The sequence below is a fragment of the Primulina tabacum genome, chromosome 3, assembly GCF_025594145.1.
Source record: "Primulina tabacum isolate GXHZ01 chromosome 3, ASM2559414v2, whole genome shotgun sequence".
In the NCBI taxonomy this organism is placed as follows: Eukaryota; Viridiplantae; Streptophyta; class Magnoliopsida; order Lamiales; family Gesneriaceae; genus Primulina; species Primulina tabacum.
In genome coordinates this window covers 14,094,113-14,121,875 of record NC_134552.1, presented here as the reverse complement: position 1 = coordinate 14,121,875, position 27,763 = coordinate 14,094,113, and the positions used below count along the sequence as shown (strand labels likewise).

Here is a 27,763-nt window from a genome sequence, read left to right as displayed (position 1 = left end):
GGAAAAGCTAAAGCTCTGAAATCAGACACAGCTTTAATAAATTCTTCTATTAAATTATTCAAATGCTGTACTTCAACTGAAATAAAACAAAGTTCTTGAACATTACTTGACAACAAAACTAGGCACCATGGCATCAAAATTATTACCTTATTTTTGCTCCTCCCTATTCACAATACTCCCATTATATCTCCTAAGCTCAACACAAGCCAAAACAAGCCAATTATGTCGAAACTCTTGCGGTGAAATACCAATAAACTACCCTTTCGGTATAGACGATGGCTGCGGTAGCCCGTATTACAGGCACATCTTGGTATGCACTGACTCGGGCCAACTCGAAGTCCGTACCCCATCAGGTAGATATCCAATCCGAAATGTGAGTTATTCGGATCCACACATTTTCGTCACTGATCCATTCATGTGGGATTGCCAAGATGGTAATGAGTTTCGTCCCACCAGGCCATTTAGCCTGGATACAAGCACTAGGTTCAAACTCTCACCTCAAAATGACTATCTTTTCTTCAACTGTAGTGAGAATGATGTGGTCATGGAATCCAGGCCCATTTTTTGCGAACGGTTTCCTGAACAATGCGACTCCACCTGTGACACAGCTAGTTATCTCTGCAGAAACTTGCCCGAATGTGCTTCTGCATTGCATGGCAGCACGTGTTGTTCTTATTATCCAAAAGGGAGTGAGTCTTTAAGAATGATGCTCAAACATTGTTCAACATATACGAGTGTTTATTGGAGCAATCTCGGTGTTACACCTGCTTATAGTCAGGTTCCGGAGTATGGGATCAGGGTTGATTTCGAAATTCCTGTCACTACTCGTTGTCTCCGGTGCCAGGACAATGCAAAGGGTGGTGGTGTTTGTGGGTTTGATACAGAAACACAGGATTTCTTGTGTTTGTGTGAGAAAGGAAATACGACCACTCGTTGTGAAGGTATGTATTTACATACTTGAAACTAAACTTTTCCTTGTTTGTTGTTTACATATTATTTTAATCTTGATTAACCCCTTGGTGCAAATGCAGATCATCATAATAGGCCTGGAGTGGTAACAGGTGTGTAAATGAAGTTTTAAAATGTTTTAGCTAGATCTTCGAATTTCAGTTCTCTCTTAATTTCTGTGTTTTGGATGTTTATACAGGGGTTGTAACAGCAGTTTCAATAGCTGGTGCGTTGGGTATTGGTGCTGGATTGTGGTATCTGAGAAAGCTGAGGACAAAAGCGCCTGTAACACATGGAGTTCAAAGCAATGAAAACAGGCTTTTCTGATCTAGGCTTACATTCCAAGCAATGAATCTAACTCTCCACTTTCTTTTAATTTTGTTTGTGAATCCTGCTTTTTTCTTCAAGTAACACTTATATCACAAAAAGGGTATTGATTTTCTTTTTACAATAATAATGATGAGGCCTATGCTCGAGAGTATAAAAAAAAAGGAAACATGCAAAACAACCGGAGACGGGAAACAATTTTTTTTAGCATTTTACATTAAGGCGGCATTGGAGAGGACCGGCATCTGATGTCAAGGCGGGGACTAAAGAGCCCCGAGCGGCAGCAAAATACTGCTGTCCCGAATAATTTGGAGAGCAGCTTCCGTAACCCGATGGTACAAAATACGCTCCATTTATAAATACATCGTTAGTCGACCTCCATTTCCAGTTTTTCCAACCATTATTTGTCTCCCTCTTTGTAACCTGTCACCCCATAATTTCGTTAGTCCGTATCTAGGCATCACTTCAAGCACAAGTTACTAGCAGATTTATTTCTCTTTACCTGTTTAGCGTAAGCATCATTCGAAGCAACAAAATAGTTCCCTTCACTAAGTATAGTTGGATCAGAACTCCCACCAATTGCATACATAAGCCACTGGTCGTACCTATTGTTGGCAACATGCGCGTATCCGGTTCTAACCCTGAAAAGATGCATTGTGACTAGCTACAATTAACCATATTTTAAAGGTAGCACCGTATTCAGATACAAAGACAACGAACCCAAACAAAGACTAATTTGCCAAGAGTGTGAGAGTCCATCAAATTTTTATGCCGCTCATTGATTTCAAGAGGGATTGTTCAGAGTTTGGGCTTAACTTTAACTCACATAACATCCTTGAACATATACCTTGGCATCCTTTGAATCAATCCGGGGCCAAAGTGGTTGAAAACCACGGTAACTTTCATTACCCTGTCCGCCGCAAATCCATCTTGATGCCCGAGTAACATCACCTGAAATCATAAGATTTTCATATATTACAGATTTGCGCTCCATTATTCTGCAAAATATATTTCCAAAGATATTCATTTCAGTAACATGAATATATATACATGCATCATTACTTGAAGTCGTCCCTCTCGACTGTAGAAATTTTAAAATTTGTGCTAGTCGACGTACCTTATCATGTTGAGTGAAGTAATTGTTGGAAACAGTTATACCAGTAGAGCCATGTATAATGTCAACGAGACCATCTGTTGCACGAGCAAGGTAGCAATGATCGATCCAAATGTTAGATGATGCGAAGATACTAATGGAATCTCCATCACTGCCAAGCCTTTCACCAACATGATCGGGTGTGCTCCGGACCATACCCCTCTTCCCGGGCTTGCAATCATGTACGCTAATCCCATGGACTATAACATGGCTCACATAATCTATACTAATACAGGGACCTCCGGTTACTTCGACTTTGGCACCCCTACCATCAATTGTTTTGTAACTGTTCACCATCAATTCATTCTTAAGTGTAATAGTCATGTCCCTTTCAAATATGATCCAAAGTGGTTGAGCCTGAATCGCACCATAACGCAATGAGCCTGCTTTGGGATTCACAGGGTCGTCTGAAGCGTCCGTTACCACATAAATGGCGCCATTCTTCCCTCCCATTGCACCGCATCCAAACCCAACCGCGCAGTCAGCTAATGACTGGCGGTTCTTAGCCCAGTTGGGGTTTGATCTCCAACAAGAATCAATTTTGTTCATTACCTTAAATGTTGACGTAAATGACGGCTTCTTGGAACTCTTTTGGGATGAATGAGCCCTGAAAGTTAGCATGCAAAAGACTAACAGCCAAGAAAATAGAAGGAAATTAGATCTCGGCTTCGCCATGGTCGAGGTTTGACATGAAGAACACTGGGGACATTGATAAATAGCAAGGAAAATGTGCACAGTCATGGTATCCATGTTAACAGTATAAGCATATAGCCTTCATTTTCAATTCATTATTCGGTCTGATTTTGAGGATTCATTTCTCAACGTGAAAGCACGAAGTTGGCAAACATTATATACGTGAAACAGGGTAATCTAATTATTGATCAGTTTAATATACGTTGTAGAATGATAAAAACTTGTGTTGGGCTATGATTATATATTAGTACCCCAGATACACACGTTCCCTAGTACTTAAATGCATCCCTTTGTATATCTCAAACAACTATTGAAACTTGCGACGGAGTTACCATATGTTTGATATTGTTTTATTTTTTTCCTTTTTAAATAACAATCGTGGAAGCTTTGTTATTGACCCTTTACCAATTTTTCATAAAACAAAAAAAAATACATGGGAAATGGACTTAGTCAAGAATCTTTTTGTTGTCCACGTTATATTATCATATTCCTAAAATCTTGCACTCCAAGTACGAGCAACCCTCGAACTATACTCACATTCGGGATCTTGAAATTGTAACATATGACAAGCATAATACAAAGTATTTCTGAGTAAATTATAGCCAAAATAATACTATCTGATAGCTTTATAGTTCTTTAGTATTAAATGAATAATAAAGTTAAAGAATCTCGAATCTTTTGCTTCAACAATTTTGTTCATCTCTTGTTTCATGTTGACGAATGACATTGACATAACGCAGATATGTTATTTATTTATATATATCCAAAACCAAAGCAACATGACAAATCAATAAACCCTTGAGAATCAAACTACTATAGATTCCTAAACCTTAAAAAATACATCTTCTCTGTTGTGCTGGTTGAGGTCATAAGATTGGAGGGTTAGGTTAAAATAAATAAAAAACTGCAACAAATAAACCACATCCAAGAAACCTCATCGTAGTCCAAATATCTCCTGTGGAGGATCATAAACATGTTGATCAGGAAAAATTTCCTCGAAGTCTTGTTTGACCCTATTCCTTAACAAGGGATGCGGCAGAAGCCCCTTCAACAATATCCTGAATGGCAATTGTTCGGGTAGATCAGGTGACTTCTTCATGTCCTCATATATGTTCATTGCATCAGCAGGAGAACCATACTGTAAGAAACCCCGAATAACTTCAGTGTAAGTTTGAGAATCGGGGAACAAGTTTTCCTTTTTCATACTTTCCCATAACTCCATCACATCATCCATTTTTTTGCGCCTAGCCAATGCTACAATCAAATCCTTGTATAGGAAAACATCCGGTTTATACCATTCTTGTTTTTGAATCACCTTAAACATCTGAAAGTATGATATTTGATCATCAGTCAAGATATTGCTAAAACACTGCAAGTATAGTAGAAAGGTATAATAACATGAACCATTAGATAAAGAAAGAGTTTAATGCCTCCCGCTCATCGAGGATTTGTCTGAAAACCAGTTGAGTAAAGACTAAGACTTAGCAATTTAACAATTACTCAAATTGGCTTTCCAATTGCATAACTGAAATTGTTAACCGATGTTTCAAGTTTATTTGATACTTGAGGTTAAATGGAGCTGAGATCATTAGCAGACCCGGATAACCTACAGCCTACTTAGAAAATGAAGCCAAAAAACACTTGCGCTCAATGTTCTTTTCCTCACTACCATTAACTCGTTTGCAGATATCTATGATCTATTGGTAGACAACTTTTTAATCCAGTAAAACATTACCTGATAATCCATATTCTCAAAAGCTATGGAAATGCATCCAGCTATCTCCAGAAACTTTTTAATAAGTATTGTACTGCACCTGAAGGTTCTAATGAACAGCTAATTCTGAAATCTTGCTAAATATATTTCAAGATGAGAAACATTTTTAAGACTTGATCAATCAATAAACAGCCCCATCTGTCTAATGCCCTACATTTCCTCATATCAGTAAAAAAAGACGAAGTCTAACAAATATTTAGCAACCAATTTTCAATCACTATGCCAAAAATCAAAACTGGTGATAATGGTACCTCAAATATTTTAGAATGTATAACAGTTCAAATGCCACTCTATCAATACTACACAAATAAATAAATATACACACAGAACATCTTAGATGGCCATACAGGATATAGTGAACGCTCTCCAATAGTCACTTCAAAATAATTGCTGACACCAAGCAACTCATGGGGATTGAACTGTGTACTCTTTGCTGTAGAACCAACCAATTTCCAGTATACCAGACCTAATAGATGCAACTTAAAAATTTTAAATGACACAGCAGCCCCACAATTGGACTGTCCAGCGTACGAAGCTCAACTTACAAGATTTCCATTTAGATTTAATCTAAAAAAATGAAGGAAAAAAAACAAACTCAAACACATCAGGCCGCCGGCCACAATGTAAAATTAGGGCGCAAACAGCAAAGCGCGAGTGCAAAAACAATTAAATCACCTTGACAGCAAGGTGTACCTCCTCCTGGCGTTCGAGCTCAGTTAGAACAGCGATCAAATCCATTTTGAGGAGCCTTAACACGTGAGTTTTGATGAATTTATCGACCTTCTCGTCATCGTCTTTGAATCGCTTGAGGCCCAGTATAACGAAGAGCGCCTCCTTTCCAAGTAGTTTCTTGCCCCTCCACAGAGGCCCTCGAGGCCTGCCGTCGTGGTAAGCCCGGAACCAACTCCATAGTCGCGGAAAATCACTGTAGCTTGCGTGTACTTGTGGTGATGGACAGATCACGGATTCAATACTGACGAAATGTTTGTCAAGGAGGGATTTGGAGGCGAAAAGGACTGATTTTGACCTCGACAAAATTAGGGTTGGGACTCGCATCCTACAAGGGAATAGGAAGAAAAAAAGGAACAAAGGAGCTAAGCAGATGAACTGCCCAATAGGTTTCAGCGGAGTTGGCTGACGCTATAATATTTATAAAAATAAATTTTTTTATTTGATAAAAATATGTATTTCTATTTTTATTTTATTTTTGACGTGCCAACCACTCTAATATTTCAGTGGAGTAAATCTCACGATCTCACGAATCTTTATACGTGAGTCGAGTCAATTTTATCGATATTTACAATAAAAAGTAATACTTTTTTATGAACGTTGAAATCCGTATGATAAAATATGACTTACGAAGTTTTTTTTTTTAATGCAGAAGCATCAATATTTGATGCGAGGGAGGGGTTACCATGATCCATGAACGCTTTCAAGCCCCAACTCTTGCACTCTCCGAAGTCGCCACCAGTAGCCGCCACTGTGACCAGCGCCACGAAATGGTTCAATTCCATAATCAATCGCCTCTCCGTGGAAGGATTCCACCGCCAAGCCCTCCTCATATTCGCATCCATGCTCAACTCCACCGCCGCGGCTCCGGATGCCTTCACATACCCTTCCCTTCTCAAGTCTTGCACGTCCCTTAACCTCTACAACCTCGGCCTCTCGCTCCACCAACATCTTATTGTTAGTGGGTATTCCTCAGACCCCTACATTTCCTCTTCGCTGATAAATTTCTATGCAAAGCTCAAGAACTCTCAGTATGCCCGAAGGGTGTTTGATATTATGCCTCAGAGAAATATAGTCCCCTGGACGGCGATCATTGGGTGCTATTCTCGTGCTGGAGATATGGAAAATGCATTCTTTTTGTATAATTCTATGCAGTATGAAGGGGTTCAACCTAGTTCGATTACTATTTTGACCATGATCTCTGGTGTTACAGTGAGTGTGCACTTGGATGTTTTGCATTCTTGCATTATAAAAAGGTGTTACACATTGGATATTGCTCTGATGAATTGCATGTTGAGCGTGTATGCTAAGTGTAGAAGAGTAGAAGAGGCAGAGGAGCTGTTTGAATTGTTGGAGGATAAGGACACTGTTTCTTGGAATAGCTTGATCAATACCTATTCTATGGTTGGAAATCTCAGCGGAGTTTCAAAGCTTTTTAACAGAATGAGATACGAAAATGCAGAGCCTGATGAGCACACTTTTGGTGCTTTGGTGTCTGCGGCTGTCAATGATGGTAGTGTTGAAGTGGGAAAAATTATGCATGGACAGGTTTTGACTTCCGGTTTTGGAATGAATAAACATTTACAAACATCTCTTGTTGTTATGTATTCAAGATGTGGACAGTTGGATGAAGCAACACAAATATTTAAGAGTGCAGTTGATAAAGATGTGATATCTTGGACCGCAATGATCTCTGGACTTGTACAGAATGATTCTGCAGACAAGGCGTTGCAAGTATTTCGGCAAATGTTGGTTTTTAAAGTTATTCCATCTACTGCAACTATGGCTTGCGTTCTTGCATCCTGTGGGCAATTGGGTTCTGTCAGACTTGGAACTTCAATTCACTGCTACATACTTAGGCAGCGAATGGCAGTAGATATTCCAACCCAAAATTCTCTTGTTAGTATGTATGCAAAATGTGGCCATTTGGAGCAGAGTTTAGCTGTTTTTTGCTTGATGGAAGAAAGAGATAAAGTTTCTTGGAATGCAATTGTTGCTGGTTATGCGCAGAGTGGATATTTAACTACAGCCTTGTATTTATTCAATGAGATGAGGCTAGTTAACGAACAGCCTGATTCTGTCACAATAATCTCCCTTCTTCAGTCATGTGCTTCCTTGGGAGCATGCCATCAAGGAAAGTGGATTCACAACTTTGTCTTTAGAAGTTCTCTTGGACCGTGCATCAGGATAGGTACAGCCTTGGTTGATATGTATGCTAAATGCGGTGAGTTAGATTCTGCTAGAAAGTGCTTTGATAGTATGCCACAGCACGATACAATTTCGTGGAGCACTATTATCGCAGGATATGGTACTCATGGCAAAGGGGAGACTGCTTTGGAGATGTACTCCAAATTTCTGAAGAACAAGCTCGCACCAAATGATGTCATTTTTTTATCTGTCTTATACGCTTGCAGTCATAATGGACTTGTAGACCATGGAATGAGCTTGTTTGAGTCCATGAAAAAGCATAATGTTAAACCAAAGCTTGAACACTGTGCATGCATAGTTGATCTCCTTTGCCGAGCTGGTAGGATTCAAGATTCATATAACTTCTACATGAAGATGTTCCCAGAACCAGTTAGTGATGTTCTGGGCATAATGCTCGATTCCTGTCGAAGAAATGGTGAAATAGAGCTTGGGGCCATCATCGCCAAAGAAATTTCTGAATTGGAGCCTGTAGATGCTGGTAAATACGTGCAACTAGCTCACAGCTTTGCTTCAACGGCTAAATGGGATGGCGTTGGGGAATCTTGGGTTCAAATGAGATCTCTTGGCCTGAGGAAAGTTCCCGGTTGGAGTTATATTGAAATGCAAGGCTCGATCACCCCCTTTTTCAACCACCATAGCTCACATCCTCAATATGCAAATATAGTTTCCTTATTGAGGAAATTGACTAATGATATGACGGAAATTGTGTTAAGTTCAGAATGTGAAGATGTGCTTCTCTTTGACCCCGATGTGCTTGGAAAATGAGAATTAGGGGGTGTATTGGTTATAGATTTTTAATGACTTTTATGGAGTTTAAAAGTCTAGAGGTATTCAAATTAGACTTTTATATACTCCATAAAAGTTTAGTGGTATTCAATGTAAACTTTTGTAGAATTTTAAAAACTCATGTGGTATTCAAACCTGACTTTTAAAAACTCTACAAAATTCTATAGGTATTCAAAATGTCAATAGACTTTTAATGACTCTATGGAATTTTATTAAGTACAAGAATTATAGTCTAAGTTACAACAATAAAATGTCAACAAAAGTCTTTGATTCAACCTAAAGATTTGGATGTACATTTAATTGAGAAATCTCCTAAATTCAATACAAACTTTCATTTTTTTTTCATCTATTTATTTTTTCTTTTATTTGTACTTTTTAAAAACATAATTAAAATTTAATTTTTTTAATTAATTATTATATAACATTTTATTTTTAATTATTTTCTTTAATTTTAGTTAATATATATATTAAATTACTGTATAAGCAAATTCATACCGATACTATACGAAAATTTTCGGTATACCGAATCAAAAAACCTTACATTTTAAAAAAATTTATAATTTATTGTTTTAAAATATTATATATTTTAAAATTTTTGTATATTTTTTCGGTATTTCGGTATATATCAAAATTTTCAAATTGGATATCGTTACGTACCGAAAAATTCGGTATTGTTATCGTATCGAAATCTTCGGTATACTTAAAATTCGGTAAATTCAATATTTTTTTGTTATGCTAATCTCGGTATACCGAAAATTCGGTATTTTTTCCCACCCCTAACAGGGTTTGTATTGGCATGTGCTATATTACACAATTTTCTTTGAAAGAAGTGTCAATTTAATGAATTTCAAATTGATCTAGATAATGAAGCCTCAATTGTTTTCATCAGCACAAGTTTATGAAGGTGACGACTTTGATCAGTTATTTAATACTCAAAAACAACAACGAGCAAATGCTAATGCATGGAGGCATATCATAGCCAATGGAATGTAGAACGATGTTGATCAAATTGTCAGTAATGATTAGATTTTTTTATAAAAGACTACTTATTATTTTGAGTGTTATTTTAATAAAATTTTATTGTGAACTTATAAAAATATTATTCATTAATATGTTGAATTGACAAAAAGAATTGAAATTTTGATTTCAATAAATTGGATAGTTCATTTGTCGTTTTTCACAAATTAAATTGATTTAACTTTTAAGTAAGTAAAATTCATTTACATTCATAAATAAAAAAATAATTTAAAATTGAAGAGGTTATCTATGTCCAATAATTATTTTAAAAAATTTAATAAAAAATAAATCACAATTATAAACTACAAAATTCACATAATTCTATGAAAAAGTTTACAAAAGTCTACAAAAATCTTGAAAAAAAGTCTATAAGAGTCTATGAAATTTGTTTTACAATTCTATGAGATTCCACAAAAGTCAATAAAAATTTATCAACTTCACAAAAGTCCATCATTTAAAAAAAATCATTAAAAATCTTTGAAAGTATAGAATGAATACACCCCCTTAATTTATCAATGGATGACTTTATGAGATGTGAAAGTGAACCATTGAAACATGAGCCGGGTTGCTTGGTGAATGGAAAACTATTGAAAACTTCAATAAACAGCCTCCGATCTAGTCACTTCAGTTGGCTTTTCTGCTAGGTGCTGTAAATTTCAGCCGAATACCATATCAACTTGTAACAATTTTGGTATACCATGTCATGCCCCGAGACCTTGACGCGTCAACACTTTGTTTAACAATTTAATGTTGTAACAATAAGCCTTGTGGTACATCAAATGACCAAAAACCCAGTCTATTACATAAAACGAAAATTTTAAAATTTTGTTTAAAATTTTATGAGATTTCAATAATTATATCCAAATCACATCAAATTTGATAAGATTTAGTGGGATTTGGATTTTAAAAACATACAATTACTTTTTTATCCAACAGATTACACATCATTCTCATCAATACATCATTCTCCACCAAAGTTTCTACATGGTTAAACTTTTTTTTCCTTTTAACTTTTTTAGAAGTTGAAAAATTTCGTTTAAATTTTATAAGTTTCTTATGTTATTTACTGATTAATATAATAAAAATTATAGTAATTATCAAAGCCTCTTTTTACGTTTAATAATTAATTTCATGTTAAAGTTTGAAGTTGTTTAATGATTTTTTAATTATTATTTTATGTGCACTATGATTAATAAATAATAATTAATTTTTGAATTTACAAATACAAATAATAGAGAAGAATTATTAATTTCTAAACTTTTTTGGGTTATTTATGTTTATATGATTTCTAAAGGTAGCTTAGTAAAATTTTAAAATTCCAAATTCGAATCTTTTTTTCTCCAAACAAGAAATGGATTTGTAAATATCATTTTTAAATTTTAAACCAAACCACCAAATGAAATTTCAAATACTTGAATTTCCAAATCCAATTCCAAATCCACACTGTAAGTTTCAGTGACAGCAAGAGGCAAAGAGACATCTGTGACTTCAATAGCAATATATTAGAACCGTTATTATCCATCAAATATATGTGGCATAAACTCGACATAAAAACTTAGCAATAAATGGAAATCCTAAGATGAATTTTTAGACGATTGAACATTTTCTTCTGTTTGTGAATGAATCTTCTTATTTTGTAGTATCATTGACATGGCAGAAAAAGTGCCCAAACTATATTTTCTAATAAAATGTGTTTTCAGAATCAAACAAAAGTGAAATCGGTGAATAGCCATTTGTGTTAAATGCAAAACTCTCTATAAGTAAATGCGTATTGGAAAAGCCTATTAGATCTAAAGGAAATTTTGATTGGTTCTACTTAACTTCTTTTGACAGTCTCTGAATTTCAGATGTCTGATGATCAATTGCATCCACTTTCTCTCCCCAATGGCCAAGGAAACCAGTCTGTAATTTTGAATAGTTAATTTATTCATTACACTTCTAAACCAATGCCTAAGCATAATTGACTTGAAGTTGCAGATTCGCACTAATATGGAACATGAGATTGTTCATAACAATTGATCCAAGATTCAACACACGAAATAAGTTGAAACACATACCAATACCTTGGTCATTGGTCGTTGTGATTGATTTCTTGAATAATTTAACTGGTAATAGTCAAGCCAATTTTCCTTGCTCTTTTTCTCCTCGATCAGTTTAGCAAGTTTATTGGCATTAATCACAATCTGCACAAATTGTCTAAACTAAGAACGATGCTACAGCAACAAAAAGCAAAGTTTGATGTACAATGTCTACCATATGCATATACTAGACAAAACTTTGTCCTGAGAAGCATCAAAACAGAAGCAATAAGTAGAACGAACATCACAGGCTGACAAGAAAATATATTAATAGGTTACACACAAATAAAAGCTTTTTGTTGATAAAAAAGAAAGACAGGAAATTACCACGACGGAGCACACAACAATAGAAACTTTGAGAACATTCTTGGTTTTTCAATATCAAGATATGAAGAAGTAAAGACAACATGTCTGGCGGATATAAAAAGCATGTTAATTGGCTAGATAATTGAGATTACATAGTGTTATAAAAGCGGTAGGAGATGATCACCCACTAGATGGTTTTTTTTACCCTAAAATATCAAATTCTTTAGTTCATCTTTATATTTCTCCAATAATTCATATGTATCGGATTATAACTCAAAATTTATAACATATTTGTCCTCTTCATCCGGTACAAATTGATGACTAATATGCCAAACAATCTTTTTTTAAAATTAAAAATTTTGAAAAATCGCTGCCTAGGCCGACTATTAAGGTAACGCCTAAAGGTATCACTTTTCTAAAAATCGAAGCAGTGGGCGGTCCTAGGCGGTGCTTTTTAGAATACTAAAATTACACGAGGCACAATAACCCACCACCTAGACGGTCCTAAACGATGGCTTTTAGGACACTGAGATTACATGAGGCACATTAAGTTTAAGAAGCTACTTTCTTTAAAACTATTTAATTCCTTTGATTCCATTTCCTTTACCTATATTTATTTGCTCACACTAATAATTAACCCATTCCTTGTTTTCAAAATCACATCTTCATTCACATAAATGTATAAGCTTTAGCTTATGGATGTTTACGTGCCTTTAGAGAATAGTGAAACAAAACAAAGAATCTTAAGATATGCTACAATGTTATCTTAGAGCAACCGAGTGAAAAGATTTTTTTCCTTCTTCTTTTCTACATTATTGGAATTTTCTGGAAATAACATGAAACTGAATTGGTTTGAGAAAATTGGAAACAACAAGGTTTGAATTGACATTATTTTTTAAAACTAAAACAAAACAAATCATACTGATTACGAACTATGCATAGTTGGCAATGTCAGGAAGACGAGAACCTGATGAGTCAGACAATGATCTGGATGGTTGACCAAGAAAAAATGCTCAACAGACTCCGACACTGATTCATCAAGGTCAGGTGGCACGTTTCTAACCAGAACGTATTAAAAATTAAGCTTTAACACTGAAAGAGGAAAACAAAGTTGGTCTGTGATATCAAAAAATTAAGACATCAGCAGCCACCATAAATATGTATCTTAAGTTACTACTTAGGTATATAACCAATTGAAGTTAACAACGGAGAAAGAAAGTTGGACAACCCGGTATATAACGCAATCACCAAACAAAATGTTGAACCAGTCAGAAAAATTAAAAGTTTGTCTTGTAAAAGCATATTGCCAGAAAATAGAAGGGAATTTCTAGTACATTCATATACCCAAGAGTATGAGTGTTTTCGCTGACCAATTTCTTTGCAGAGAATAGGAAGGATTTCAGAATATTATAGACATTATCAATTGGGGGGTTAAATAAGACCTATTTTCTTATTGGTTAAGGAAAAAAAATATTCCTCCAACAAACTAATTTTTATCAGGATATTGCTCAATACCATGAATTGATCAGGACGACGTCTTTCAGAAGAAAGAAAATGCACGCGCAATGTTGGAACAGCCGCATACTCCTTTCTTAGAGTGTAGCATGTCCAAAAATTAAAGGCATAGGCCATCACAATATAAGTCCAAAACCTATTAGAGGAACACAAAGTATAAATCATACATCACACACACATCTGTAAAGTAAAAAAGGTCATTATTTGTAAAAAAAATTTGGGATAACACGAAACACCAAGAAATTATGAAGTAATCAACATAGAGGCTATTGCAAATCATTAGAAAAATCCATGAAAGTGGAAAAAACTCTTAAACCTTTTTTATCCATATGGAATGTTTGAAATAGAAAGCTTGTCGATATCACTGTACTCTAGCTTGTCCGTTGCTTCAGATATAGCCAAGGTGTTGTCCGTTCAGTTTACTGGCACCAGGATAGCCCAAGCTAGCAATGCCACTGGAACAAAAAATTTTAGTCTGCGTGAAAATTAGCACAAAATCAGTATGCAATCAAAACCGACAACTAAGAATGTCATTTCTTAGTTTTTTTATCCAACACCACGGATATAGACAGACAAATGCAATGTGTTGGGAAAAAAATCACATATATAGAAAGTTTATTTTCAGTAAAAAAAAAAAGAATTACATTAATTGACAGATAGTTCAATATTAGGTAATCAGACGGAAGCAGGCCTGTTAAAATCAGGGATAAAAGGACTTAATCATATTTTATATATCAAAATTATGATAGAGTTTTTATATGGTTTTGTTATGAATCCTAATTCTATTACTAAATCTCGTTGCTATCTTTTTTATTTTTAAAATTAAACAAAATCGAAGGAGTGGATGAGTAAAAACTTTGTCCAAGTGCATGTATCCCCCATTAAGAGTAACATATAGATTAATAGGGTTACAGCCCTTTATTAAGATGTCTAGTGGATTTAAGCATTTATTGTCGAACCACAGGCATCCTATATTCTACTGCCATTTTTTTTTAAGCACTCAACAAAATCCGACCAGCAAATGAATTCCAACCGTGTCCAAATGCATATATCAACCATCAACAGGATGTTACTTAGGAGGAATCAATCAGAGAAATTGATTCGTGATTAACTAACTCAGTTTTATGTGCTCCAGACAATGGAATTATTCCAAGTAAGTTTAACTTGTGTAAGGAAAAATACGATAGCCAAGTAAACATTAGTACTGAGGTAAAGAATATTGCATTATCATGCCTACCCCAGCAAGTAAATTCTTAAATAGACGGCTGAATCCAGCCCAGCGTGATCAATGAGCTCCGACTCTGGCATTCTCAGAGCATCTGGCACCCAATTCAAAAACCTAACATACGATCGCCAGTCAAAATTAACAAATTTGTTCACATAAGTGCCTGAATGCACGGGACTGCCTCTCGAACCCTTGAGGTATTATTTTGGAAAATATACTCTGTCATTAAATGGCTGCAGCCGAAGGATGGCAAATGCTACAAGGAAAATCAAAGCAGAAAGTATATTTATGCCTGCTGCAACCCCAATGTCCCCAAATGTAGCCATCTGTTGCCTCTAGTATTAAGCCAACTTCCTGCTATAAATATAATATATATCCATAAAATATGCGCTATATACCAAGCATGATTTCTATGGCATGAATATTGAAATTTAAGTAAAGTATCCATGGTAATAATCACATACAATGTAAACAGCCTGAAAATATGAAAACATATTAAAACTACAATTTAGTGCAATTATAAAGTAGCTGATTCAAGGAAAACAATGAATAATGAAACTAAGCATCCTGAACTACTAATACCAGTCAGTTCAAGTTCTTCACAAATTTTCTCAACCAACAACCACATTGACTGAATTCTTAATATTCACTATTATGAGCATCACAATTTGGACAGTAAAATTTATTGAATAAGCACAAAAAACTTTACCATGTGCCACATGTTATGATCATTCTGCACTACTTACAAAAAAAAGACTAAACAAGAGTCTTCTCAGAAAGTTAAAATGATATCTTCCAAAAAAAAAAGAAGTTAAAACGATAAATCCTTATATTTGTCCAGTTATGTCAAAAAATTCCTCCAGAAAAAATCCCACCTCAAGAAAAATAATAAAAAGGATCACGCAACAAATTTCTAAACCTACGCCAAGAACAACCACTACTTTGTCTCCCCTTCTCACAGAAAGTGAAACTGCCATCAAAGCGTCACAAAACTAAGGGCATCTCCAACCCCTGCGCCAAAAATAGCGTGAATCCAATGGGCGCAGCTCCATTGGAGATGGCCTAAGCCCACCTAAAGCATCCAAGAAAACAAAAGGTCGCTATAATAAAGTACATAAGAAGCAGAAACGTACCAAAGGGAAACTTACCGACGCGAACATATTTCCCTTGTTCGAGTCCTAATCAAATCGTATGAACACCCAAAACCGAAACGAAGAACAAAACGATCGAGAATATTAAACCGAAAGGTCCCCGATGGAACAACACTGAATAGAAGAAATCCTTCACGGTTGAATCAAATCAATCAAAACCCAAAAACAATCGCATGTAGTCAAACTCAGGTATGAACAACCAAAAAAAGGGGCGGGACCGATGTATGCGTATATATAAATATATATAATGAATACATGTAGCAGGAAAGTTGATAAACAGTCGCGATTTTCTTGCGATATTTTATTTGGTGAATTGAATGATAATGAGAAGTAAAGGGGTAAAGTTTCGATTTTGTGACAGATCTTGTCAAGAATCTACTCTGAAATGGGAAAGACCGATTAAAGAATTACAGTAAATTTGTCACTAAATTATCGATATTATTCACGATGATGATCTGTAATGCACGCTTCGTCTGGGTATGATGCTGCAAAAGCGCCACGTGTTCCTCCTAACGGCTAGTTTCCGTATATGGTCGGTCTCCATCTGGTCGACGTCACGCGCCGATGTGTGCGTGGTAGTTTGGGAATTTGAATATGTGAGGAAAAGAAATCGAATGGAGACAATTCATTTATAGAATAGTGGTGTACCGATATAATATTTTTTATAATTTATTTGATTTATATTTAAATAATGATCAAAATATAATTATAAAAAATAGTAAAGAACTACACTACAATTTTGATATATAAATTTAAAAATAACAGAGTAAAAAAATGACCTCGGCGAGAATAAAACTTATAACATATATCCCAAGAAACAATGATTCTATCCATTGAATTACATATAATATGCATTAAAATTTTAACATTTTATTAATATATACAATTATTAAAATAGACCATGATAACAAAGTTAGTTATTCTAAATATCTCAAACTTAATAAAATATATAATATAGATAATATATATTATATATACTATCAATTAATTAATAATTAATTATTTGGAAGAATTCTATCGTCGGATACGGAGTCACATGGCCAGGCATCGGTTACATTTAGTGATCCGTTTAGGTACGATGTTATTATAATTATTTTTTTTCTTTTTTTTTCCTCTTAATTTGTGACATTTAGATGTTGGTTTTACCTAAAAGGAAGAATTTTGTTTATTTATTGTATTAAAAGATGGAATCTGAGACACCTGTCGAACTTTCCCGTGGAGATTTACTATATAATATAGTCAAAAACTTGTGTGAGACGGTCTCGCGGATCGTATTCTGTGGGACAGATCTACTCTATAATATATACACTATATTTTTTTATATGGTTGTGACTCGTTGAATTGAACATGTGAATATTTATTGTATAAATATTTCATGTTTTATGCTTTTATCATATGAGGTTCACAAACATTTACTCTTTCTATTAATGGATGATATTACAAATAAATTAGAATTTTAATTTTTACATTGTGGTGCTGCACAATGAAGCTACCCAAACATCCATCTTTTCTATTCACAAAATTCAAGCTTGATACTTTGTTTGGCATTGACTTACCTCCTTGTTAATAGATTTTTGGCAAATATTTGGAATTACGGCCGAGTTGAAGTGTCATTCGCTATAATAAGATTTAAATCATAAACTAATTTAATTGTACGATTCAACTCTAAAAATGGTATTTAAAAGTCCACTTGAATGTTCTTAGCGAGATTTGTATGTTTTCAAAAGTAAAATTTAAAGAAATGTAAAGCGGATTTTAAATACCATTTCGGCAATTTTGTACATTTTCGAATGGATTACAATATACAATAAGATTAACATACAGGCAACAAGACAAATTGCTTTACCTTCCACAAAATCCGAACTTAACCATATATATGTGCTACGTAAAAAAAATAAAGCCAACGTTGCTATTATTACTTGTATAATTTTATATAAACTACTCGTATAAATTTTCAAAATCTTTAATAAATTCTACGGGTGATTAAATATATGCATATATATATCAAGAATTTCGAGTCTGTTGTTGAGTAAAGACTTCATAGAAAATCAAACTGGGGCTTTTTTGAAAGAGGGGAATGTTGTTTTCGACTCTGAGCAGCGGTACCAGTTATAGCAGCTTGCCGTTTCAGTGCACTTTCGATGTATTCTTCGAGTGGAGGAAGCGAACTGTCGTGTTCATCTTTTTGAGCTCGAATAATCTATTTGATTTTAGATTTTTGATGGATTACTGTTTGATTCAAGGAGCAGAAAACAAAGACCAAGTAAAAACTCATGGATTTCACGGTACCTTCGACGCCCAATGCCTCTCTGCTTGTTGGCACACGTCCCTTATATCCCGGCCGGACATTCTGCATTTGTTAATAGGGATTAGTTTAACAAATCATATATTTGGACATATGAATGAGTTCAGCATCAGGAGGATTTCAAATCTGTGGGGCTGGTAATTGCTATCCCAAACATTTGTCACAGTTTGACATCAGTAAAACAGATAAAAACCTTCCAAACAGGTTTTGGGAATTTGTTTTTATTGATCTAACATTCTGCACTCCAAAATTTTCAATCTGAACACTCTGGAGTTTAGGGAATCAATTTGACTCACTCAGCAGTAGCTGAAGCAAGTTCAGCTAAATCAGATTTTGTCAGGTGCTTTGCGTACTGATATGCTATTTCTTGACGAGTCTGGTTATCAGGTAAGCCAAAAGCAATCATTGCATCAAATCGACTGCAAGAGACAAACAGAACCATGTAACGATTAAAGTGTCTGATATCAGAAGACAAAAGAGCGTGAAATATTTCATCACCTCAACAAAGCAGGATCAAGGTCTTGCTTTCTATTAGTTGCAGCAACAACGACGACTTCCTTGTCCTGCTCAAATCCATCAATCTACAAAAATTTGTGTACTTTGCCAAAAGGGATAATTTGGATTACATGAAAATGTATGAGAAATATGTTGAGCTTTTGTTCCATGTTTCTTTTTCATTTCAACAAAACCAGAGACAGGGTTGAGTGATAAGATCTGTATGGCCTCGGACCACGCCAAATCAATTGACATAGGCCACAAGCCCACAGTTCTGTACAGGAAGATAGTAGATAGTACACGTAGAATCTAAGTTTATATATCACCATTTGTGTGTTGCTCTTATACTACTTTGCAGTTTCGAAGCAAGCCTGGAAGTTCATGCCGATTGTATTCGATTGTAAATAGATTTTTAGTTATCCACCTTGTACATGAGTGATGAAGTTTGTGTGATTGTTGATCGGGAAATAATTCCAAATGGAGAAGAAAATCTGGATCATCCCATACTAGGCAGCCAAATACATAGAAACTAAAATAAAATTTATTCAATCGCATGCTAATGAGATGATTTTGGTGCAGCAACTAACAGTAAGAAACAGCGCCCATGTTACAGACTTAATATCATTATGGGCTCTAAAGTGTTGGGGCTTATTTGAGTCTTAGAAGAATCTAGAAATGGGGGAGTGGTAAATAAAATGAGAGGGAGGAGTGAGATTAGGAGGTCATTCAGTTCTTTTATCCGTCTTGTTTGGTGAATACTAGCAGTGGCTAGGGGGAGTAATTTCATTGCTTGTACAGAGAATATCTCTGGGAATATATTATAGCATTATTGTTGTGTTTGAGCGATCATTATTTATGTTATATATTTCATCATCTGTGGCCATTAACCAGCATTCTAACAGCCCCATAAGGATTTATGTGAAATAATTCAACCAGCGCATGAAATCGTGACAGGTAAGCATTGCAGTTTCAAACATACTTTTTTGACAAATACCATAGTTCCAACTTGTAACTACCTGCCGCAGCAATACAGACAAAATTTTACGTGTGGCTTCATGTGTTTCACTATCACGGGCAGTAGCCACGGAGTCAACCTGCAATTCACAACGGAAAAAAAAAATAATGATGGCAAATCACAGCCAGAGAGGTAAAAGGTAAACTCCACAATCTTTTTATCGTATAACTTACTTCATCTAGAAAAATGATGGCACCGTTTGGGATTTCCTTAGCAAGTGAAAATACTTTTCCCATTAAGCGTTCGCTTTCGCCGTAATACTTGGACATTATAACCTCCAGCGGAACGTATAACAATGGGACACCCTTGCAAGGGACAAAGCATACTCATCATTAAGATTAAAAAAAAAAATTAATCCAAGACTGCATCATTTTCAGATAGTAGGGAAAATTAACTTAGAAAATCACAAATATCAGGTATAAATCACTAAATCCATCAAACACAGCGACGCGATATAATCGAAAGCAAATACACACAGTCGTGGTGAAAAGAATACACGATAAAAGAAATCAGCATAAGCTTTAAAATGAATATAATGTCGTACTGCTTGATTAGCAATTACTCGAGCACAAGATGTTTTCCCTGTACCTGAAACCAAAAGCAATAGGTAAGCAACTTCAAACTTACATCCACTGTAGATTTTTCAAGTAAGATGCATGCCTTCCCAACATTTCGAACCTATTCGCTTCTGGAAAACACATTGAAGTAAGATATTTGATGCTATATGACATTTCTTTTCCATATATCTAGAGTTTATAATGATATTATACATCAGTGAACACAGGCTTCAACTCAATGTACTACTCATCTTGCCCCTTACACCTAGGACCCAAGGCACTGGTAAACCTTCAACACTACGACATAGATGATGCAAAAGTATGCACGATAACAATGATATTTTAGGGCAAGAAAATATCTAAACTGAGTCCAATTAAGATATCAAGATATAAAACCTGGCGGGCCTTCAAAAAGAACTGCACGAGGTCTGTTGGTCTCAAACTTACAGCGAGTGCCTCGAGCAATATCATCGTATACTTCTGGCCTCTTGAGAGCCAGTAAGATTGTATCTTCTATCTCCCTTCAACATCAAAAGTAAATGGTAATGTAGGAGAGAGATAAAAACCACATCATTTCATCTCATATTCATAATATTTGAAGTCAACAAAGAAGATCAAGTGTGAAGTTAGAAGGAAACAAATTGAACTAAAACATGCCAGCTAATACATGTCATCGCATTGCTAGCTCAGCAGAGGTAAATTTTGTACTTAAAACTTCAAGCAAAGAATTACAATATAAATGAAATTAACATTGCTTTTTCATTCATCTATACATCTCCATATAGAGTTACATATATAGAATCCATTTAAGCACCAAAGAAGATTCACGTACTAAAAGCTAGGGTCACTTATATATACCGCTTTTGATTATCATAACCGGCAATATTGTCCCATGATATATCAACATTGGTGTGCTCTATATTTGGCTGTGCAAGTCCATATATTTTGATCCCCATGGCTTCAAGACTAGAGATTGTTTTGTCAAATGTCGGAACAACATTTCCCCTCGGCGTTACTTCCAAGCTTTTTTGTTGTCCTGCTAACTGTAAAGCAGATGCCAAAGCATCAAGTTCCTCAAGTGTAAAACTTCCCTGCTTCAAGAACTCAAATTCCTGCATAATGGAAGTTACCAAACATTATAAACTTAGTATGAACTAATGCACAGAAAAAAACTATTTGGCTAGCAAACCAAAATCAAAGTTAAACTGCTACACAAATCTTGTAATAGCTATTTGACTACTTAAAACTGACAGCTTTGTCGGAGCTCGTGTGTGGACGAAAAATAAGAATGCGTAGCTCTCCATCATTATCACTTGCATTTGTATCATTAGCCTGAACTTCATCACCAACAGTTCCCTTTTTATAGTTCGGGCGACTGAGAGTTAATTGCCAAGCAACACCGCTGTCAAAAATTGGTTATAACTATTAGCATGCAAAGAGACTGCATTAATGCAAACAGAAATCAAAATTATTAGCAATTAGGGTAGCTGAAAAGTTAACACTTCAAAACCTGTCCCAAGCTTGCAATATCATATCTGATCCAACACCACCATTGGCCTTGACTCCAAGACGAGTAACGAGAGTTGAGATTAGAAGTGGAATCTCACAGGAAGGAGGAACTTGGAACTTGAAAGTCACCTGACAAAATTCATCTATTAGGCCCTTCCAGCCTTAAAATGTTAAATAGCTAGTCCGTAGAAGTATAATTTGGTTTTTTGCAGGCAACCTATATATGCAGAGAACAGCCTACTAACCTTTTCTCCCTTAACAGCAACAGTAAAACGAGGATAAGAACCATATTGGCCTCCTTTGCTCTTGAGCAGTTCCACCAGCCGAAGTTTTTCTCTCTTGGCAATTTCCTCCAGGTGATGATGGCTTGACATAGGAGGAGATTCAGGTGGGGGAGGAGCAGTAGAAGCTCCCTGAAAATCAAACAAGTTCATAACAAATCAATAATCAATAAAGGAGAAAAAAATAAAGAAATGTAGAAGGAATGCTCAATATTCCAACCTCATCGCTGTGTGCGTAGGTTGTTTCTAGAAACTTAAATCCAACAAGGCCAGCTAAAATCGTGTGCAAAACCAGCTCGCGCATCAATTTTGGTCTTGAACCTTCTGATCCGTTTGCCTGCTTATACTCATCATAGGCACCTATCATACAACATAAAAAGTCTACTCACAGAAAGGCGGAGAAAAATATCACAGGATAGACACAAAAAGAACAAGCACGATAATTGGTTAACAAAACCCAAAAGTTGCAGTAATTCACTTAATGTTCCAAATATCAAGAAATGAGGCTACCGGAATTTTAACAAATATTTTCCATTGCCCCTGTATCCAGTAAAACAATAACGAGCAGGTAGTAGAATTCGCAACATGTCAAATACACAAGAATCTCCAAAACCAAGAAAAGATAAACAGTAAAATTTACTAGCATAGTCACAGTTTTCAATCCGTTGAACACAGAGTGCTGGAAAAAAAATAACGATAATCCACAATCCTCAGATAAACCCCCAAAATTAAGTGTGTACTTGGAAGGAGTAATAAGAAAACTAGCGTAGGTTAACATAAAATAGATGAAAATGGGGTGGGCGTACCATTGTAGAGAAGGGGCGTGAATCGAGGGGACTGGGAGAAGGAAGGCGCAGGGTTTAGGGTTTTGACGGAGGCGATCATGCGCCCAGTACGGAGCGCCAGCCCCAGTCGCTTCATGGAGATTAAATGTAATCACACCCCCACGGCGCCTCTCGCCTAAGAAAATCACACGATTTTATAATAAAAAATAAATACGCGTACAATAAGAGATGGGTTATTTTTGGAAATAGAATCAATAGGATTACAAAATACCAAATTAGTTTATATGAACCCAAAATAATCACAAGATTAAAACAGAAATTATAATATTTTGAACTGTAAATTAATTTTATTTTAATAAAGAAAATAAGACACTTTTTCTGATTTGTGGATGGGGTTTTTACATCAAAATCGTGGCAAAAACTTGTGTGAGACGATCTTACGGATCGTATTTTGTAAGACGGATCTCTTATTTGGGTCATCTATGAAAAAATATTACTTTTTATGTTAAGAGTATTACTTTTTATTATGAACATCGGTAAAGTTGGCTCGTCTCACAGATAAAGATTCGTGAGACTATCTCACAAGATACCTGTTCCGAAATCGAAAACGATCTTTCTTGGAACACAAAACATCCGCTGTCTCGATGTAAAGTAGAATCAACTCAGAAAACTGTAGATATACTATTATTATTTTCTGGAGAAGCAACGTCTACCTTTGCAATTCAAACAAAACATTAAGCTTACAGACACGAACTTGGTTTACATTCTAAAACTCATCGTTCAATCACATCGCATTATTTATGTATTACATGCATTCATTCGTATAAGTACATTGCAAGGTACAAAATACCAATACATTGCGAAATCTGTCGAAAGTTTTAAGTTGACAACAGAGGGGAGCCTTCCTTGACGAGCACGAATATATCACCTCCATCTCCTCTTGAAATTCGAAGCTCGGAATCAAGATATGTTGTTAACAGCCATGACTCGTCTTTGGTACGTGGGATGGGAAACTTGAGCGGTGGTCGGCTAGAAATCGTCCTGGCAACAGAGGAAGCAGTGTCCTGCACAGAAGTAATCAATCCTCTGAAGGGAGAAAGATCGATCTTTTGTCCCAAAAATTCCACGTTTTCGGGCAATTCGATTGAATCGGTAAGCTGTGGCGTGCCAATAATGCCTTCTTCAAACTTAATCTGCAACAGTCGTATAGAAAAATGATGAACACCTACTGAAATCTTTCATAAAGGGATTGATCAAATGGGTTAGCCTAAAATGTATTATTATTTTCCACCAAGAAACAATTTATAACATTTTCATAACAAGAATTCGCGACAAGCTTTAGAAGAACGAAGTGAACCTGCACACGCTTAGGACTTCGAACTTCGAACTTGGCGTTGGTGGTGATTGAAGTGGTTGCCAATGGACCGGAAAAGATAACTGAATTCTGGACCGTGAAATTAACCGAGTCGATGGTTTGTGATATCTCTTCAACCTTCGCCAAGGATAGCGGCACACCCGTCGATAACAAAGGAAACAAGCCGCGGTATGAGGTGTACCTGCAGTCTCGCAGACAGAGATCGAAGAATTACTCAATACTTGAACCTCGGAAAACAACTCTCTACCAATTGCAGAATTTAAAGGTAACTGGCAGTGTTAGGCCACTCCTTCCAAGATTAACACTGCTTGAATTTCTTGACAAATCAATATAGTATTCATCAGCCAGAATAAGCCAAGAAACATCATCGACAGGCAAAATTCCAACCCTCAAAAGATGAAAAAATACCTAGAATTTGGTGCCCATTTCATGTAAATGACACACAAGAAGAACATATATTCACTCTCTCTAACAAGTACACAAAGCCAAAGGGCTGTGAAATTTTCTTTTGCAAGCAAGTTATTCATAAAGAAACGAAAACTTACGCAAGGATCCACTTCCCGTTGAGCTTATTCAAGGCTTCGGTGGGTGCGGGGGTCGGATTTTTGGACTCGAGCTGCGTGATAAGCTCGACAATCTCGGCCCTTGTTTCACTACTCGCACTCAGTCCCCTGTTCGTTCCGTAGAAAGAGTCCACCAATTGTTTCTTCAACACCTCAATCTCAGCCGGTTCCTTCGAAGAAGCCTCCTTCAACACCGCCACTCCTGGCGCAACCGGTTCCCTTTCCGATCCCCACTCATCATCGCTCACCACAGCCCGTACGCTTAAATCCTGCTTCACCTTGGTCGACTGGTTCACCGAAAGCGACGGCAAATTCACGCGATTAGCAAGAAAGGTAGCGGTCATGAGGATAAACCGCGACTTCTGGTGGTATTTCTGCAGGGATTTACAGGGGAAATGGTTGGTTGAAGGAATCGACGCCATGTTTCTTGATGAGATTTCAGAATGAAATCGAATAGGAGAAGACAAACCAGTGCGAGATCGAGAATGGAATTTTCGTGTGGACTACTTTAATATTTATACATTGTTAATTGGTTGAATTGATTCTGTATAACGAAAAGACATATTTATCCTTCTGTTCTTATTTAATATTTTCTCAGGCATGGGTCTTTTGGGTTTTATACATTCAGGATATGTGTTTACACTGGTTCACTTTGTATATGTATATATACGTATATTACACCTTTTTTTTTTTCACTTTTCGTTGCTTCTACAACTTAATCATACTAAATATATATAGTTATGTTAAGGTCAACGGTGGCCAGAAATATGACTTTGTCGGATTAGAATTTTAAATTTTAAAATCTTTTAATATTTTAAATTGATCTACTCGAGCTAATATCATATTATTCTAAATTTATACAAAATTTACATATACATTTTTTTAAAAAAAATTAGGCCACCCGGGCTTTAGCTCGGGTAAACAACCATGTGGCTCCGCCTCTGGTTACGACCATCAACTGTATTAATTTTTGTGATTATTAATGATAATATGTAAGTATCAATTGTTGCGACACAGTTGATGAGCATCATACAAAACTATATACATACATATATATATATATATATAGTAGGTCTCTTGTGAGACGGTTTTACGAATTTTTATCTGTGAGACAGTGTCAACCCTATCGATATTCATAATAAAAAGTAATATTCTTTGCATAAAAAGTAATATTTTTTCATGGATTACTCAAATATGAGATCCGTCTCACAAAATACGATACGTGAGACTGTCTCACGCAAGTTTTTGCCATATTATATATATATATATATATTATATTGTGAGTAAGTCTATATTGAAATAGTATCACAAATTTATATTCGTGAGACGAAATGACTTAATCCATATTCACACATAAAAGTAATATATTTCATAGATAGAGTCGGGTTAGAGATAAATTTCACAAAATAGACTCACGATCTCATAGTTTTGTGTTCTATTATTGTCTCCATCTTTCTTGATTTATTATTTGTCTATGTAATTGTGATTTTTGAAATATCGTAAACTGCTTTTAATGCAATAAGGAAAGTAAAATAAGTATTCTGAATTTAGTTTAAAAAACTAACTAAATTAATTGCAAATATATTTTAGGGACGCACGCGAAGTCTGTTTCTGAAATTGCTCCATGGATTGTGCGAATCATGAGATATGCACCTCGCAGCTTTGAAGTTTTTGTGACGAATCATTCCTTGGTTTATTTTGTCTTTTTAGTTTGGGACCAAAACATGTCACAGAAACTTTGATGTGACGATTCTCATCTGATCTGACTCATAAAAAAATATATTATTTTTATGTCATACATATTATTTTTCACTTCAAATATGAATCGGGTCGACTCGTCTCACGAATATAGATTCGTAAAACCGTCTCACATGAGACCTACACACCTCTAGGATTTTATAATGTTTTTTTAAACATCGATATCACATTTTCGTTTTGACGGAAAGATTTGTAAAAAAATTGAAAAATAGATTTCAAATGGTTTTATTTTTGAAGGATGAGAGAGATCTGCAATGGAAAACGAATGTCACTCACTTGAAGTTACTACCAAAAAAATAAACAAATGTGATCATGAAAAATTATAAGTGCTTTCAAAGAGCTTTCCAAAAGCCTGGTCGTAAAGAACTTTCTTAGTGGAGCTTGAAATTTCATTCCCTTATTGGGTGGGGGAGGGTTTAGAGCTAGCTAAGCCAATGGCATATAATCCCATCAAGTCCCTTGGAAAAGCAGTATCCTCGTTTAGACAAGTCTAATGGATGGCTACGGAGAATATGGAGATCGTCATTTTTTAATGTATACGTCTCACATATATATAGTAAAATAGTCCGGTGGAAAAGTCTCTCGTCACCACTCTCCTCCAATAAAAGAAGAGTACGTATCTTGTGAGACAGTCTCACGAATCTTTATCTATGAGACGGGTCAACCCTATCGATATTCACAATAAAAATTAATACTCTTAGCATAAAAAGTAATACTTTTTCATGGATGACCCAAATAAGATATTCGTTTCATAAAATACGACCCGTGAGATCGTCTCACACAAGTTTTTGCCATAAAAGAATTCGAAAGTCACGAGATTTTAAAATATCCAAACACGTACAATAGATTTTAGAAGAATGAATTTAAATAATTGGATCCAAAGATATCGTAGAAGTTTTTTTATTTGGAGATCTTGACGCGCACAATGATCTAGTCTATGATACTTGTTAACAAATTTATCATTATTGTTACAATATCAATCTTTTGCAGCATTAACTAATATCCTTTTTCATGAAATACTAATAAAATCAGAACTCAAAAATAAAATAACAAAATCTATTTCAATAAATTTATAATACATATATAACTATCATTTTGTAACATTTTCATCTTTTTTTTAAGAATCAATTATATCGATTTCGCAAAATATATATAAGCAGGTGTTTTATGAGATTGTCTCATGAATCCATTTTTGTGATACGTGTTAACA

The 27,763-nt window shown here is 35.4% G+C and overlaps 6 protein-coding genes and 1 long non-coding RNA gene across 13 annotated transcripts; 2 read left to right on the top strand and 5 right to left on the bottom strand.

Annotated features, from left to right (window-relative positions):
* Positions 1 to 61: 61 nt before the first annotated feature.
* On the top strand, positions 62 to 1,376 carry LOC142540630 (uncharacterized). The gene is made up of 3 exons (XM_075646924.1): positions 62 to 941; positions 1,032 to 1,061; positions 1,148 to 1,376. Exons 1-3 carry the CDS (start codon positions 128 to 130, stop codon positions 1,273 to 1,275), a joined length of 972 nt encoding a protein of 323 aa, XP_075503039.1. The 5' UTR covers positions 62 to 127; the 3' UTR covers positions 1,276 to 1,376.
* Positions 1,377 to 1,474: 98 nt separating this feature from the next.
* On the bottom strand, positions 1,475 to 3,273 carry LOC142540629 (putative pectate lyase 2). The gene is made up of 4 exons (XM_075646923.1): positions 2,393 to 3,273; positions 2,123 to 2,226; positions 1,778 to 1,916; positions 1,475 to 1,698 (listed from the first exon to the last, which is right to left on the bottom strand). Exons 1-4 carry the CDS (start codon positions 3,176 to 3,178, stop codon positions 1,480 to 1,482), a joined length of 1,248 nt encoding a protein of 415 aa, XP_075503038.1. The 5' UTR covers positions 3,179 to 3,273; the 3' UTR covers positions 1,475 to 1,479.
* A 555-nt stretch (positions 3,274 to 3,828) lies between these two features.
* LOC142540625 (protein THYLAKOID ASSEMBLY 8-like, chloroplastic) lies at positions 3,829 to 6,017 on the bottom strand. 2 transcript variants are annotated; one of them, XM_075646914.1, is made up of 2 exons: positions 4,857 to 5,557; positions 3,829 to 4,445 (listed from the first exon to the last, which is right to left on the bottom strand). In XM_075646914.1, the coding sequence occupies exons 1-2, from the start codon at positions 4,866 to 4,868 to the stop codon at positions 4,056 to 4,058; spliced, it is 402 nt and encodes a 133-aa protein (XP_075503029.1). In that variant the 5' UTR covers positions 4,869 to 5,557; the 3' UTR covers positions 3,829 to 4,055. The 2 variants fall into 2 exon arrangements, with proteins under 2 accessions (XP_075503029.1, XP_075503028.1); XM_075646913.1 differs by lacking the exon at positions 4,857 to 5,557 and adding an exon at positions 5,571 to 6,017 and having other exon boundaries at positions 3,843 to 4,445.
* A 254-nt stretch (positions 6,018 to 6,271) lies between these two features.
* On the top strand, positions 6,272 to 8,651 carry LOC142540626 (pentatricopeptide repeat-containing protein At4g04370). Its single transcript, XM_075646915.1, has one exon. It carries the CDS (start codon positions 6,318 to 6,320, stop codon positions 8,595 to 8,597), a length of 2,280 nt encoding a protein of 759 aa, XP_075503030.1. The 5' UTR covers positions 6,272 to 6,317; the 3' UTR covers positions 8,598 to 8,651.
* A 1,447-nt stretch (positions 8,652 to 10,098) lies between these two features.
* Positions 10,099 to 16,394, bottom strand: LOC142540624 (uncharacterized). Of its 6 annotated transcripts, none has more exons than XR_012819131.1 (7): positions 15,893 to 16,394; positions 14,772 to 15,113; positions 13,851 to 14,009; positions 13,535 to 13,670; positions 12,987 to 13,111; positions 11,699 to 11,818; positions 10,099 to 11,537 (listed from the first exon to the last, which is right to left on the bottom strand). It is a non-coding gene; the product is annotated as an uncharacterized LOC142540624 (long non-coding RNA). The 6 variants fall into 6 exon arrangements; XR_012819133.1 differs by having other exon boundaries at positions 14,772 to 15,116; positions 15,908 to 16,394; XR_012819132.1 differs by having other exon boundaries at positions 11,693 to 11,818; positions 15,908 to 16,394.
* Positions 16,395 to 17,800: 1,406 nt separating this feature from the next.
* Positions 17,801 to 23,096, bottom strand: LOC142540623 (uncharacterized). Its single transcript, XM_075646912.1, has 14 exons — positions 22,879 to 23,096; positions 22,293 to 22,432; positions 22,037 to 22,204; positions 21,793 to 21,920; positions 21,534 to 21,684; positions 21,141 to 21,394; positions 20,679 to 20,803; positions 20,270 to 20,313; positions 19,899 to 20,030; positions 19,727 to 19,804; positions 18,714 to 18,796; positions 18,512 to 18,634; positions 18,200 to 18,260; positions 17,801 to 18,110 (listed from the first exon to the last, which is right to left on the bottom strand). Exons 1-14 carry the CDS (start codon positions 22,991 to 22,993, stop codon positions 17,949 to 17,951), a joined length of 1,764 nt encoding a protein of 587 aa, XP_075503027.1. The 5' UTR covers positions 22,994 to 23,096; the 3' UTR covers positions 17,801 to 17,948.
* Positions 23,097 to 23,516: 420 nt separating this feature from the next.
* Positions 23,517 to 25,289, bottom strand: LOC142540622 (light-induced protein, chloroplastic-like). Its single transcript, XM_075646910.1, has 3 exons — positions 24,778 to 25,289; positions 24,215 to 24,413; positions 23,517 to 24,050 (listed from the first exon to the last, which is right to left on the bottom strand). The coding sequence occupies exons 1-3, from the start codon at positions 25,215 to 25,217 to the stop codon at positions 23,736 to 23,738; spliced, it is 954 nt and encodes a 317-aa protein (XP_075503025.1). The 5' UTR covers positions 25,218 to 25,289; the 3' UTR covers positions 23,517 to 23,735.
* Between the last annotated feature and the right edge of the window lie 2,474 nt (positions 25,290 to 27,763).

Coding starts and splice junctions, on each gene's coding strand:
- LOC142540622 (XM_075646910.1), bottom strand. CDS start 25,217: ATGGCGTCGATTCCTTCAACCAACCATTTCCCCTGTAAATCCCTGCAG. Junction 24,414..24,777: donor AACGGGAAGTGGATCCTTGC/GTAAGTTTTCGT, acceptor GCGAGACTGCAG/GTACACCTCATACCGCGGCT. Junction 24,051..24,214: donor GAAGTCCTAAGCGTGTGCAG/GTTCACTTCGTT, acceptor CGACTGTTGCAG/ATTAAGTTTGAAGAAGGCAT.
- LOC142540626 (XM_075646915.1), top strand. CDS start 6,318: ATGAACGCTTTCAAGCCCCAACTCTTGCACTCTCCGAAGTCGCCACCA.
- LOC142540630 (XM_075646924.1), top strand. CDS start 128: ATGGCATCAAAATTATTACCTTATTTTTGCTCCTCCCTATTCACAATA. Junction 942..1,031: donor TACGACCACTCGTTGTGAAG/GTATGTATTTAC, acceptor GTGCAAATGCAG/ATCATCATAATAGGCCTGGA. Junction 1,062..1,147: donor TAGGCCTGGAGTGGTAACAG/GTGTGTAAATGA, acceptor ATGTTTATACAG/GGGTTGTAACAGCAGTTTCA.
- LOC142540629 (XM_075646923.1), bottom strand. CDS start 3,178: ATGGATACCATGACTGTGCACATTTTCCTTGCTATTTATCAATGTCCC. Junction 2,227..2,392: donor ACTTCACTCAACATGATAAG/GTACGTCGACTA, acceptor TTATGATTTCAG/GTGATGTTACTCGGGCATCA. Junction 1,699..1,777: donor ATGATGCTTACGCTAAACAG/GTAAAGAGAAAT, acceptor ATGGGGTGACAG/GTTACAAAGAGGGAGACAAA.
- LOC142540623 (XM_075646912.1), bottom strand. CDS start 22,993: ATGAAGCGACTGGGGCTGGCGCTCCGTACTGGGCGCATGATCGCCTCC. Junction 21,685..21,792: donor ATATTGCAAGCTTGGGACAG/GTTTTGAAGTGT, acceptor AATTTTTGACAG/CGGTGTTGCTTGGCAATTAA. Junction 18,635..18,713: donor CTTGATCCTGCTTTGTTGAG/GTGATGAAATAT, acceptor TGTCTCTTGCAG/TCGATTTGATGCAATGATTG.
- LOC142540625 (XM_075646913.1), bottom strand. CDS start 5,951: ATGCGAGTCCCAACCCTAATTTTGTCGAGGTCAAAATCAGTCCTTTTC. Junction 4,446..5,570: donor AGGTACACCTTGCTGTCAAG/GTGATTTAATTG, acceptor TCATACTTTCAG/ATGTTTAAGGTGATTCAAAA.